This window comes from Hydra viridissima, unplaced genomic scaffold (assembly GCF_058129835.1).
Source record: "Hydra viridissima isolate aposymbiotic clone 2 unplaced genomic scaffold, HvirCarnegie_v1 scaffold_9, whole genome shotgun sequence".
In the NCBI taxonomy this organism is placed as follows: Eukaryota; Metazoa; Cnidaria; class Hydrozoa; order Anthoathecata; family Hydridae; genus Hydra; species Hydra viridissima.
This window is the reverse complement of record NW_028324308.1, coordinates 4,030,850-4,044,255: the sequence shown is the minus strand read 5'-3', so window position 1 is coordinate 4,044,255 and position 13,406 is coordinate 4,030,850. Positions and strand designations below refer to the sequence as shown.

The 13,406-nt window shown below is 29.8% G+C and overlaps 1 protein-coding gene and 1 long non-coding RNA gene across 2 annotated transcripts; one reads left to right on the top strand and one right to left on the bottom strand.

Moving 5' to 3' along the window:
* Positions 1 to 7,647: 7,647 nt before the first annotated feature.
* LOC149883636 (uncharacterized) lies at positions 7,648 to 10,159 on the bottom strand. The gene is made up of 5 exons (XM_090098968.1): positions 10,084 to 10,159; positions 8,735 to 8,803; positions 8,359 to 8,423; positions 7,870 to 7,974; positions 7,648 to 7,788 (listed from the first exon to the last, which is right to left on the bottom strand). The coding sequence occupies exons 2-5, from the start codon at positions 8,775 to 8,777 to the stop codon at positions 7,717 to 7,719; spliced, it is 285 nt and encodes a 94-aa protein (XP_089955094.1). The 5' UTR covers positions 8,778 to 8,803; positions 10,084 to 10,159; the 3' UTR covers positions 7,648 to 7,716.
* A 62-nt stretch (positions 10,160 to 10,221) lies between these two features.
* On the top strand, positions 10,222 to 11,995 carry LOC149883635 (uncharacterized). The gene is made up of 2 exons (XR_016456011.1): positions 10,222 to 10,710; positions 10,908 to 11,995. It is a non-coding gene; the product is annotated as an uncharacterized LOC149883635 (long non-coding RNA).
* Positions 11,996 to 13,406: the final 1,411 nt, after the last annotated feature.

Genomic DNA, 13,406 nt, shown 5'->3' with positions numbered 1-13,406 from the left:
TATATAATACTGCAGATCTACAGACATGCGAATTTATTAAAGAAATACAGATACGGCATTACCATCTCAAAATGTTTTTAAAAAATACTGTTGATGCTATTTTAATTGAAGGAGAATCTTTTCGATTAAAGTTAAGGTACAAAATATTGTTGGATAAAAATTATCAACAGTTTTCATTAAAAAGGTGCATTTAAAATAGACGCTTAATGTTGCTAAGCTTGCCTCTTTTTATATGGTGTACCCCAAACCTTGGTAAGTAAAATTATTGAAACTATTGATTTCAATAATTTTACTTCTTATTTTAGTTGTTAAATCAGTTCATATTTTACTTCTATCATATTTTACTGCAGTTAGTAGTCCTAACGACACATTTGTTTTCAAATATCAAAATGTAGTCTTGAAGTGTATGAATTTGGGTAACTTTTTTAAGTTGCATTCATTTAAGAAAAAATCTTAGGGCCCTTTCCGGAGTCTCAAAAAAACAAAAAACAAGTTTGCCAACTTACCCAACCCCCGGGTTAGCTTTGCGCAAACTATAAAAATGATTATTAACATATTAGCGAATAAAAATTTATAAAAACTTTTTTATTTTCGCATCGATTCTAGTCCAAATATTTAATATTTCTATGAGTTGGTAGCAACTAGTAGTTCGTATAAGCAGCCATATTAATGCTCCACCTTTGTTCCTGGTAAAAAAAATCCCCTAAAAATATTTGCTTCGGAAAAATAAGTTTTTTTAATGTTGTTACAAATAAGAATTTCAATAAAAAAAATTTATCTCATAAAAACTTTTTTGTTTTCCAACTTAACCCGTAAAAATTTTGCCAATTAACTCCAAAGCCTTTTTTTTTTTTAATAAACACCCTACAGATTCTGAAAAACCGCAACTATTGAAAAAAGACCTGACTGATAATAGGAAATCAATTGTGACTGTAATATTTAAAATTATTTTTTTTTTCATATGACCCACATTTTTTTTCGTAAAGTAAGAAGAAAGTGATCCTCTAAAACTTACGGTTTTGTCCTAAAAACACATAAATCACTATATCTCCTTAGCGCATGCGCAAATCCCTGCAATACTTCAGTGAAAGATGAAATGATCAATAAGAAAGGTTCCCTGAAATTTCTCGCACTTTCTGATAAAAGGCTCTGCATATAAACGTAACTCATCAACTTAGCTCCGCTGCCAATTAGTCCCGGTCTCCCCTGTCATTATTTCAAGAAATACATAAGTTTCAAGAAAAATATTTAAACAATTTCCTAACTTAATATTAACCAATCAAAATAAGCATAGTCATAAAGTAGTCATTAAACGATTCAATTGAGTTATAATAAGATTTTTTGTTGAACTTAAAAGAAAATATCTGGTTAAATTACAAGTTTTTGTTCAGTTTCATAAACTTATGAAGCGGTAATGAAGCGGTGAAATGAAAATTTTTAGAAATAAGAATTTTTAAAAATTCTCATTTCTAATAACTTTTCATTCGATTGTGGTGACCAACAGTTAAAATTCCACAAAGTGATAAAATCCTTTCTACAAACGCCTGTGATGCTGGGGCGGACAATAAATCTTCAGCCAATATTGCAACCTTGTATTGTTTCCAAAAAAGCAGGCCGTTACTTGGCAGCGCTTCATTACCGCTTATGTCTGCCAAATACCTTGACAACTGAGTTGCAACAGCGACATTGTCTTGGTGATAAATTTTTCCTTCTTTTGAAAAGATTTTATTTGACAAGAACTTAAAGCGCTATGGCAGCTGATTCACATTCAGATCCATTTGACTCAGAAGCAACTTGTAATTCTGGCTTTACTCCACAAATACTCGTTGTAAACATCTTTGCTGAATGGAGTAAGGTGCTAATTTCTGGTGTGAGGATAAAGACAGCAACGGTTGGATCTGGCAAACATGCAGCAGAAGGAAGAGGAATAAACGTATCTGAGTCCGGCTGCAGAACTGATTGAAACCGTTATTGAAAAAACTAGGATACTCTTGTAGATGGCATTCCAAGTTGATGGTAGAACCTGTGAAAGAGATTGGGCATCGGTCTGAAGTATATCTGTTTGTACTGTGAAGAATTCCATAAGTGAAGAAATGTTTTGAAGACGAACCCATTCATTTGCTTTGAATCTATCGATTCCTAAATTTAAATAAACCATCTGAAATTAAAGTTTACTAACAACAATTGTAATAACTAATAACTGTATAAATGATATACGGCTCTTTCCGTGTTATTAGTAAACCTAATTTAAAAAATCAGTTTGTTCTGACTGAGATTGGATCTTTTCCTCATCAGTTTCATGTTTAGACTCGTCAGATTCAAACTCATAAGATTCAAATTCGTCAGATTTCTAAGCTGCATACACTTCCTGTAAAACCCTGATGGCTTTAACCATATTAGACCCGTTGTCTGAAACAATCAACATAACTTGATTTCCTCTAATACCCCACTTGTTCAAGACATTTCTTTAAACATTCGGCTAGCATCTCACCCGTGTGGGGATGTTGGAGTTCTATCAAGTTTAGGAAAGCATGTCGTGTTTTATCAATGGTGGTGTCATAGAAACAAACAGATATTCCAAGGAAAAATGCTAAGCGACCCTTTTTCGTATACGATTCATCAAGTCTTTCAGTTGTATAGAAAACGTTTGTTTATTCGCTTTTTTAGTGTTGCAGACCATGCTATATAAGATTTAAATCAGTCAAAATTTAATGCACATCAGTTGTTATTTTTAGTTACTGTAGTATTACATTAATGTTACTATAATTACAGGTAAACATTTAAAAGTTGTTTAGCATTGAATGAATTTAAAACAATAATTTAAAAATTTAGTTGTGTTAGTTATTACCTGGCAATTTTAATTTTGGGTCAAAAGTTTTTATCATCTTTAGAAACGACGGCTGATCAAGCAATATGATTGGGTAACTGGCATTAACAATCATTTCAATCATGCTATCCTGACGCACTTGATATTCACTTGATTCCTTTGGCCACGCGGTGATTCGGTGTTCAAAGCACTCTCTTATTGCCTGGGTCTTTGTCTTTCCACTATTTTGAGAAGATGTAGAATTGATTTCATCAATTTTACGTTTCAAAAATATTTTTTCTGCATTTCATTTTTTTTTTTTTTTTCATCCGTGTAACATTTGTGTGTATTTATGTATTTTCTGAATATGTGCTACTAAGTTACAGGAATTTTTTTCGGCAAGAGTTGCGCCACGCGCGCCCTCATTATTCTTATCCTGTACTATGCATGTGGATTTGTCGGTTTTTTCATCGTAAATGAAGAACTTCCATACAGAACTGTCACGTTTTCTACCAGCCAACAACCTTAATAAACTCATTATTCTGTAAGTGATATATTTGCAACTCTTAAGAATTTTTAGATATTTAAATTATTTTATAACAAAAGATTGAACGCAATGAATTTACACTTAATGTAATGACAAGCATGTGACCAGTTTTGTGGTCCATTGATACATTCTATAATCATTCCTAATATCATTGTTATGGTTAAATAGTGCGCCAATTTTAAAGCAAGTATGTAAAATTTGTTAATTGTCAAAAAAAAAAATTATTGTATTAAGATTTTTTTTAATATTCAATAATTTTTGTTCGGTAATAATTCCTAATTCTATTCCTTTTTTCTTTTTTTGATCTTGATATTCAATTCTATTTCAGTTTTCGTTCTTCAGATAATTCCTATTTTTAGTTTTTCTTCACATTAACGAAATAAATTATTTTTACTTCTAAATTTTACTTCACGTTAATTAAAATATTACTGATCTCCACTAAAAGTAGAAAAAATTAAGAAGGCCTTCAAATAGACAAATTACGGCATCAAAGCTTTTTCCTCCTGACAATCCATTAGCTATAATGTTAAACCAAGGCATGAGTGTAGACAGTTCCAAGCATAATTTGAGGTTGTTAATGGAAAATGGCTATGACACACATGTACCTTATTACAAAGTTCTTGAGGCTAAAAGTATTTACAATCCTGCTGAAAACTTCATACCATTACTTTGCATTCCTGCTGAAATTATCATACCACGGCCGAAATAAAATTACAATGCCTGCTTGATCACAATTCCAGAAGACTTGTGCAGGGCTTTAACTTAGCTGACAATGAGAAAAAAAAAATTGAAAATTTATTGTAAATAAGGATTTAATGGCAGCACTAGGCAAATTGGATACATATAGGCATATGACTGTAACGAACCGACAAATACCATAATAGCGTCTTGTTTACTTTGATAGTCCCGATTCGTAATATGAATGATGCAGAAATCATTTTTGAAATTACTTGTCCTTCTCCGACTCGATATTGTCGGCCTATTCGTTTCAGTCTCGACTCGATATTGTCGGCCTGTTCGTTTGTGGAAGAAACTATGGTAGTTTCATGAAGCAAAAAACAGTATATAGTCACAAATTAATCACACTTACAGGAGTTGGACAATATAATAGGAATAGCTGAAAATTTTCAATAAATTAATTTTGAAAGTGTGTTGGTCCGTCATTAGTACATCTTACTTGTTTTTCTAAAATGCATTATAAATGCTAAATTAAATTAAGGTTAAGGGACTTGGTTAATAGATAAAATGTTCAACCTAAGAATTGTCTTCGTGCCAAGCAGTGGTGATTCTAGCGATATGAATTGGAGCATTATCATTTAGAAAAATTGCGTTTTCCTCTGGATACACTACCAAGTCCATAGTATGAACATGGTTGGATAAAGTTTTTAAATAATCTTAACTTATTATTCTACTGTGAAGAGAAGCTATTAGGCCAGCTGGATTTGCATGGAATAGCCGCCCAAATCATCATAGATCCTCTTCCATGATTAACAGTCGGAAGAAGACAATTTGGGTAATTTGCATCTTTTGGTTGTCTTCACATGTATACAAAGCCGGTGGTAGAAAACAAGATAAAGGTCAATTCATCAACCTTTTTGCACCACTCAAGATGCTTTATAAAGTTTGTCTTTCTCTTTTGTTGAAATGTTGACTTAACTCTCGAGGCAGTGCTTCTTAAAACTACAAACAGTTTTGCCGTTTCGTAAGACTAGCGCCTGTCATATGAGCACCAACAGTTTGTTTTCTTTTGAAATTTGACAAATCCGTCATGTAGCTAATTTTTTATTTCTTACTATGATATGTCTTTGAAGACGGGTGAAATTATTTGGTGTTCCATCAATTAATTTACACAATAATAAACGGTAAACTTTCTAGTACAATCATTGTGACACCTCAAACATGTTTCATTTGTAAAACCAAACTAGCTAAAATGAATGGTATTGGTGCTTGCTAGAAAGACCCATTGATACAAACAAAACCTCGCGTTTGCACTTTCAACACCGCACCCTTGGGTTAGATTTTTTGAATACTTTTTAATATTTCATACAGAGACTCACCTAAAAATTTGGCGAATAAATCGAGGGAATTATAAAATAGATTTTAAAATTAGGAAAAACAAAAACCAAGAGGAATTCTTTCGAAAACTCTTCATGTAAACAAGGTGCGACCTTCATGTAAACAAGTTACGACCACGAGTGCAGGAACTGTCAATGATGGGAATACGACCAGAAGATTTTTCCAAAGATATTTTACCTCAACACTTCAAAATATTTTACTCCATTTAAAAGTTATTAGAAGCCCACTTAAGTTGATTTTGAACACTGTGCATTGAACTCATCACTGGCTTTTTTTTTTTTTTTTTTTTTTTTGAAAACAATATTTCGAAATGAACAATTTACGATTAAGTTGCAGTGCTATTTTACAATTTAACAGTATGAAGATAAATTTGCACTTTGTTTTGAAATGTTACTATTTTTAGACCATTTTGTATTCATGCAAAAAAGAGTCATACAAAGGAGAATAAAACAAGAATATGTACCACATTTATTTGTGAATATTAAACAAATATTAAATAAGGGTGTTTTAATTTAAACAATTTTTTACAAATACTTTACTTAGTTTCGGAGGACAGTGTATATAGAATGGATGGAAGCAGTTTGTACAATTTACTATTTGGCAGATACCTCAAACCTTGTGCTCATGCAAAATTTAAGCAAAATTGAACAAAACTGAACAAAAGATAAATTCTATAAGCATTTAAATAAAAAATAAGAAAAGCCCTCCACAAAAATTCAATTAAAGGCTGGTCGACTAGGTGGAGTCAACCTGATTTACTGAAATCTATTTGTGATAGCATTTCTCTTTATGGGTAAGTAGCTATCTAAAGAGGAAGAGACGTACAGAAGTAAAAAAATGTTAAGTTTCTAAGTTAAACATAGTGTATTTAAAACTAAAATATTTTAAACGTCGATGGCCAAGACCCAAAAACGAGTTTAAATGGCGACGATAATGGGAAAAAAATAGGTTGCCGAAAATATTTTAAAATATTTATTTTGGATGCTGCCAACACAATTAACTTGATTTATTGCTTTTCTTGACGAGGTTCTTCTTTTTTACAAGCCTTGCCCAAATTGTGCCCCTAAAATCAAATCTGTATTTGCATTTAAAGAACGGACAGTTGTCATTTCAAATGTGCAATGCACAATTGACAATCATTTTTATTTTCAACTAAATTTTTGTATTGCATTTATTTAAAAGGCTAAAAAGACCTTTGATATCGGTTGAACACGATGAAATTCAGCACCCTTTAATCGATATTACTTTAAAACTACTTAACAGATTTTTCTATTTTTTTTTGCTAAAAGAAGCTAACTAAATTATTTACTTATTTCAAAAATTTTTAATTTTTTAATCGGACGCTTAGACAGAAACCGAATTTTTTTGCGTGTACATCATCTCCTGGATCTTGCATTGAGTTACTTTTTTTGAAGCTGCTAATATAGTATTAACCTATTTACAGTTTGAAATTATATTGATAAAATTTTAAAAAGAAACATAAAAAACATGTTTTTTTTACAATCCTTTACGACAACCTTTTGTATTGATTTAAGGTTATTAATACCGGCTATTATGAACTGGACAATTATCAAATAATAAAACAACTTTTCATCCTTCCTTCGTAAATTGCCAATCAATTTTACGAACCCATTACTCAAATAGTGTGTCATCCCTCTAACCCTTTTTCTGGCTATGATACAGGGCAAGTGCCTAATATTTTTGAAGCATCTCGGCAATTTTGCTTTGCCTATGACAAATATTGGCAATTATTATGATAAAAAGATTTGTAAGACGGTTTTCTTCCTTTGTGCTATCACGTCACGTTTGCACGCGTTGGCTTCACCAGAAATCGTTATACTTTCCTTCTAACGGTGTAACCAACCATCTGAAGCATGAAAATCATCAACGTTGATTTTCACAAGAAAGTTAATCACGAAATTTTTATGAAAATTTCGTGATTAACTTTCTTGTGAAAATCAATCTATATGAAAAATATAAGTCATGAAATTTACATAAAATAAGGTTGGAAATAAGAAGCCCAAATGTAAAACGCTTAAAAGTCTCACTACTTTTTGCTATAATCATTATGATATTAGATTATAATATTAGATTAATCATTATAATATTAGAATATTGATAAATTGTTAAATGTAATCCTTTTTTTAGGAACTTATAGCGCGGCACTGTTCTTTATTAAAAAAATTATTTGCAAATGTTGCTAGAGTACTACCTTACATGCCTATTGTTTCTATTTTTAAAAAACAATTGTCATACAAGTTCTTAGTTAAATATCATTTTTTACAAACTATTCCTTGGCATCATGATACCATTCTTCTAAACATCTCCAATATGATTGGGAGTCAACGCTATTATTGCACTATAAAATAATAATACACTTACAGGTAACCAGGTTTAACTTTAACCATTTTATACAATATCATTTCTAGTTATAACTAACCATATCGTGTGGCTGATTGCCGTAGGATATCATTAAACATCTAATGTAACTTTTTCTGCAACCTTCGTTTGGGTTCTTGATGCAAACGTTATAACCTTCTAAACACTAAAGGGAAAAGAAGTTCAAAATATTTCTAACAGGTAGCTGTTAATACTATAAAAATGAACCCATTTGTTAACATGACAATCGGACGTTTCATTTTTAAAACTAGGGTTTTATTTTTGAACCTTTTGCTAATTTTGGAGTAGGAGGAACTTAATGACTACAAATATATAAATAGCTAAATTGAAAAAATCTCGGCCATTTTGTATAAAAAAAACTTTGGCAAAGAAAGTAATCTTACGATAAGATCACAACATATGGCGTAGAGCTCTGACAACTTTACATTTTATTTTAAAAAAAAACATTTAACAAATGAAATAGTTTATAGCAAAGTAAACGAAATTTCAATTCAAGTTTCGTATCTGCCAAATAGTCAAATATTCATACCTTGTTCTTCAAATCCATGTCAGCTGATGCAAAACGTTCGAGAGCGTAAAAGCGTACAATCAAAGCTAAAAGTATATAAACTAATGTATGTATTTATGTATGTATGTATGTATGTATGTATGTATGTATGTATGTATGTATGTATGTATGTATGTATGTATGTATGTATGTATGTATGTATGTATGTATGTATGTATGTATGTATGTATGTATGTATGTATGTATGTATGTATGTATGTATGTATGTATGTATGTATGTATGTATGTATGTATGTATGTATGTATGTATGTATGTATGTATGTATGTATGTATGTATGTATGTATGTATGTATGATAGGTAGGTACTTATGTATGAAGAGAAAACGTACTACTTACAGAAAATGAAGAAATAATGAAGAACCTGCGCTTTAAAAAGCATGTCTGACTGGATGAAATCCGGACTTTCTGGAAAGAAAGAAAAAGATACCATATTTAAATTATACTTTGATGTAATTCATTACCGAGTCTGGAATAATATTATCAAGAATTTCCTAAATTGTCCAGAATTTCATCATTCCATAGCTCTATTGAAGGTAGGAATATCTTTTTGCAGAAAAATTAGATTTTTATTATAAGAAAAATGTACAACATATATTACTTGACAAAGATATTTATAAAACTCACATTAAGTTCCGATAATAAGATCGGAATACAGTCATTATTGTTGTCCTCTCATTATGTTAAATCACATATTTCTTCTCTTATTACATGGCATCAAATATTCATATCTTATTAATATTATATTACTATTACATTATATTATTTATATCATATTATGTTATACAAATTTATATTCATTACATTTGCAATAAATGACCCGTAAAAGACGATGATTATAGCAAACTACAGAACAGAAAAATAGCGTTTAGTTTTTGCCGAGTTGAAATATATATTCTTTTTTACTCTCCTTATGTTTATGCGTTATATTTAGGTGTTTTTTTTTTTTTTGTTTTTTTTTTTATATATATTTTTTGCATGTATTCTAAAATTTAAATTAAGTAATCGTGATGAAATTTTTTCTTTTTTAGAAGTAGCAAGTAATTGAAAAATTTGTGCACACTTATCCGGCGATTATTGCGCAGTTTTTAGCGGTCAACATCTTCGTGCGTTGAACTTCCTGATAAAAAAATAAGTTCTTTTGCTGGACCAAGTTGATTTTCAGTCTAAAAACTGTTTTTCTATAATATTTGAAATCTGAGACTAACATACTATAAAAAAGTTAAATTAATCTGCTAAAATCGTCTTAAATTGTCTTGATATTGTCATAATATTTCTACTTAACGTTTATAATATATATTAGTTATGAATTTATTTAATGTAAATGAGTTGAAAGGAGCTTCCTTTTTTTTTTTTTTTTTTTTTCCAAATTTATTGCTTGCATTGGTTGAATTGGCATTTGGCGATGGAAAATATTTAATCAAACTGCCGTGATAATGCTTTTTTTTTTTTTTTAAAAAAAAAAAAAAAAACTCCTTAAGATAATTTTTCAATCATACTTTTAGAGAATGCCGTTTAAGTTTATGTCTTACCCTGAAAAGATTGACAAAAAAATTATTTTGCTGTATATGGCGCATTGTATTTAGTTCTTATGGTAAAAACAAATGCATAAAAAGAATAAATGAGTACAACCTTTTTAGAGAAACAAAGCCCAGTAAAATAAAACCGAACGTAACGACGATACTTACGTGGTATTTTATAAAGTATGATAAGAGCATTGTTTTTACTGTATGCGCATGGATTGCGGATGCTGGTAAATAAATAAATACGCAGGTGTGTTTGCTGTTGTACATCACTTTTCAAAATGTCTTTAGAAGTTTACTATTTAAATAAAACATACATTCATACTGAATATACTCAAAGTAATTTCAATTTTGAAATACTGTGTTCTGGTTCAATATAAATACTTCATACTCATATATGTTGATATTATTACGATTCTGAAGATTTTTAAAGATTTATTAAGTCTAAATGTTTGAGAGACAATGATCTAGATTTTGCATGTATGATTTCAACATGCGTATGGGTTAGACGAAGTTTTTTTACTGTTATTTGGGTACTGAAATTCTACCGCTTATTATTCGTTTGATGTCAACATTGTTAACTGCAACAACATGTCAAAGTAATTTATTCTTGTTTTGCATCCTTGACAATAGTACCTTTGAATCTGTAACAACATACAGCATGCTACCGTTACAAGATTGTGATTGACATTTCAAAGTGTGGGTCGGTCTTTTATAATTGACAAAAAGTAATTCTGTTTTTAAATAAATCAGTTCTACTTTGATGCTAAAGAGGTTCACATAAACTTCAAGGTGAGCTCAAAAATTTAAAGTATTAAAATTTCAAAAAAAAAAAAAAAACAAAGTAATATTTTAAAAGAGAGAATTTGCAACGACTGTTACATGAGGAAGTTTACGCCTTTTTAAAGTCTTTTTTTTTTATCGACAAAAGTTTTCAATTGGTTTTTTTTATTACAAGATCAAAATCGTCTTTTACCTAAATTTTTTAGGAATGATTTCAACGTTCGTGTTCATCTTGCATTTATCTCTACTCAACATCATGGTTAAATCGATTCCTATTACCAATGGACTTAGTGATGCTTGCTTGACAGTGCCAATAAACCAGACAATAAGCATACAAGGATGCGAAGATTATATATTACCTAACAGAATGTGCACCGGTTATTGCACATCGTCGTATGTATACGATCCCGTTAAGGAAACTCGCATCTCGGTATGTGTGGTTTGCAAGCCTGTAACATCACAAAAAATTATTTTCCTAACATGCGCCGGAAAAACTGAAACAAAGACTGTAGAAATATTTGAAACTTGCCTGTGCGAAACTTGCATTTCAAATGAAAACTAAAAGAGGTCTTTTTTGTTCCTTTAACGCATTAGTATTTATTAACGACGGGAGATCCAAAGAAACTTTGCTCAGCAATCATCTTCTCAAGCAAAAGACACAGGAAAGTAACGATGAAAGAACATGTGAACTAACGCATTTCAATGCATTTAACTTTTGTTATTATTATTTTTAATTTTTAGTTTTTATAACATGCTTCATTTTAGCTTTCAAATCTCTTTTTTCAAACAGACTTTTTACTTGACTAGTTAAAAAAACGAAAATATCTTTGGAAGAAGCAAAATTAGCGACTTTTATGTTTTAAAAGTGTGGTGGTGGTTTGCAGATACCTTAATCGCGCTAATAAATATTCGAAAGTAATAAGATACTTAACAATAAAAAACTGGAAGAGAACCAATATTTCCGACCACTGATGAAAAACAACATTTTTAATTTACCAAGCTTTTAAATATTTGTTTGACATAAAAACACCTATTTGATAAAAGCAGAGGCTGTAGTTCCAATCATAATAATATCTCCAAGTGAGGGGAAAACATAAGACACAAAAATACAAAGGATACAAAGGATATTTTTTTAATTTTTTTCCTTTTTTTAATTTTTTTTTTTTTAATTACAAATTTGATTTGACATTATTATTTACAGATGAAAGAACAGAGCAATGATTTGAGAAAATTTCCTAACAAAAAAGAGTTAACAATCAAAAAATACGCCTATATTTAAAATATAAAAGAAAAATATCTGGTTGCACACATTAATCATCTGTGTTGTGAATATTAAATAAGATTTAGTATTGTTAACACTGATAACTATTACTTGCAAAAAAAAAATTTATAAGAAGTTTTTTAGAAGAATTTGATTTTCAAAAATTTAGGAAAATAAAAATACACATAAAGTTTTGAAATCTTCGAGGATTCATCCAAAATGTTAATCCAAAAGTTTAGAGCTAGCAAGCTTGATTTTTTTTTTTTTTTTGTAATTAATCAGTTTAAAACTATATCGTATTTGCTGTAAATTGTTAAATTGTATTTAGTTTAAAAATGAATTGTAAAAAAAAGATTTGTAATAGTTTTGTCTTGTATAAAGACCATATACAAGGTTTTGGAGGAAATATGTCCTTGTGCAAGAAAACTTTATGACACCTCTAGGCATTGAAAACACATTCTCAAAAATTGTAATTTTTGACTGTTTTTGTGCACTATTTTGCCACGAGCAAGATTGAAATGTTTTCATTCGATCACATTCTTTCTTGCGGTTAATCATGACGTTTTAAACCATAAGGGATGATGCAATACTCCAATGATTTCGTACTCTTGATGGAATTCGTTTGTAAGTTCATCAAACTCTATGAGTTTATAATGAAGATATGACGTGCTAATTAAATTATAAATTTATGTAAGAAAAGACTCTAACCAAACATTTACCGTTACGTAGCATGAATATACTCTATCTTTATTGATTAACTATAGTTACTCAGAAAAGAATAAGAAAAGTTGAATTATTGTAGATTTTTTGAACTTTTATTTTAAGCTTTATAGTTGTGAGTCGTAAAAAGGTTACAGGCTTCACGTTGAGTTTATGGAAGTTTGTAAACTAAACTAAAAAAAAAAATTAGTAAAATAAAAATTCTTTTTATTCCCTTAAAAACATGTCAAAAGCCAAGAAAAACTTCTGATAGTAAAGCACTGTTGGGAAGCGTTCAAAAACACTTTACTTTAAAATAGCAATCCTTAACATTTTCTAAAAATTGGAAAAGCTTATTAACAAATAGGCGTTGCAAACACAGTTTAAAGATAAGTTACACAGCGGTTATGTGTGCATAGGTGTTCTTCTTTAAGCGTCTAGTTATTCTCATCTTCTTACCGTGTTTTTATTGATTAACCTAAGTTTGCTTTATTTTTTTTTTTTTTAAAGAAAAAAAAAAACAAGTTCAAACGAAACCATTCTTCTAAAAAAATGAATTTCGAATTTTCTAAACATAATTTCCTAAATCAAATCAAAATAAAACTTTGCCTCGCTTGTTCTGACTTGGTTCAAATATACACATTTATTCTGAAATTAAGTTTTAAGATAGGGTTGCCAACTTACTGGTTTTAATAAAGCTCGTAAGCACTCGTAACATTTATTGTTATTATATTTAACAGAAATC

Excerpts from the sequence above, each read along its gene's own strand:
- LOC149883636 (XM_090098968.1), bottom strand. The coding sequence starts at position 8,777 with ATGCTTTTTAAAGCGCAGGTTCTTCATTATTTCTTCATTTTCT. Across the intron at positions 7,975-8,358 it reads ACATGGATTTGAAGAACAAG|TGTTTAGAAGGTTATAACGT; the intron begins GTATGAATATTT and ends TTTTCCCTTTAG. Across the intron at positions 7,789-7,869 it reads GCAATCAGCCACACGATATG|TGCAATAATAGCGTTGACTC; the intron begins GTTAGTTATAAC and ends ATTATTTTATAG.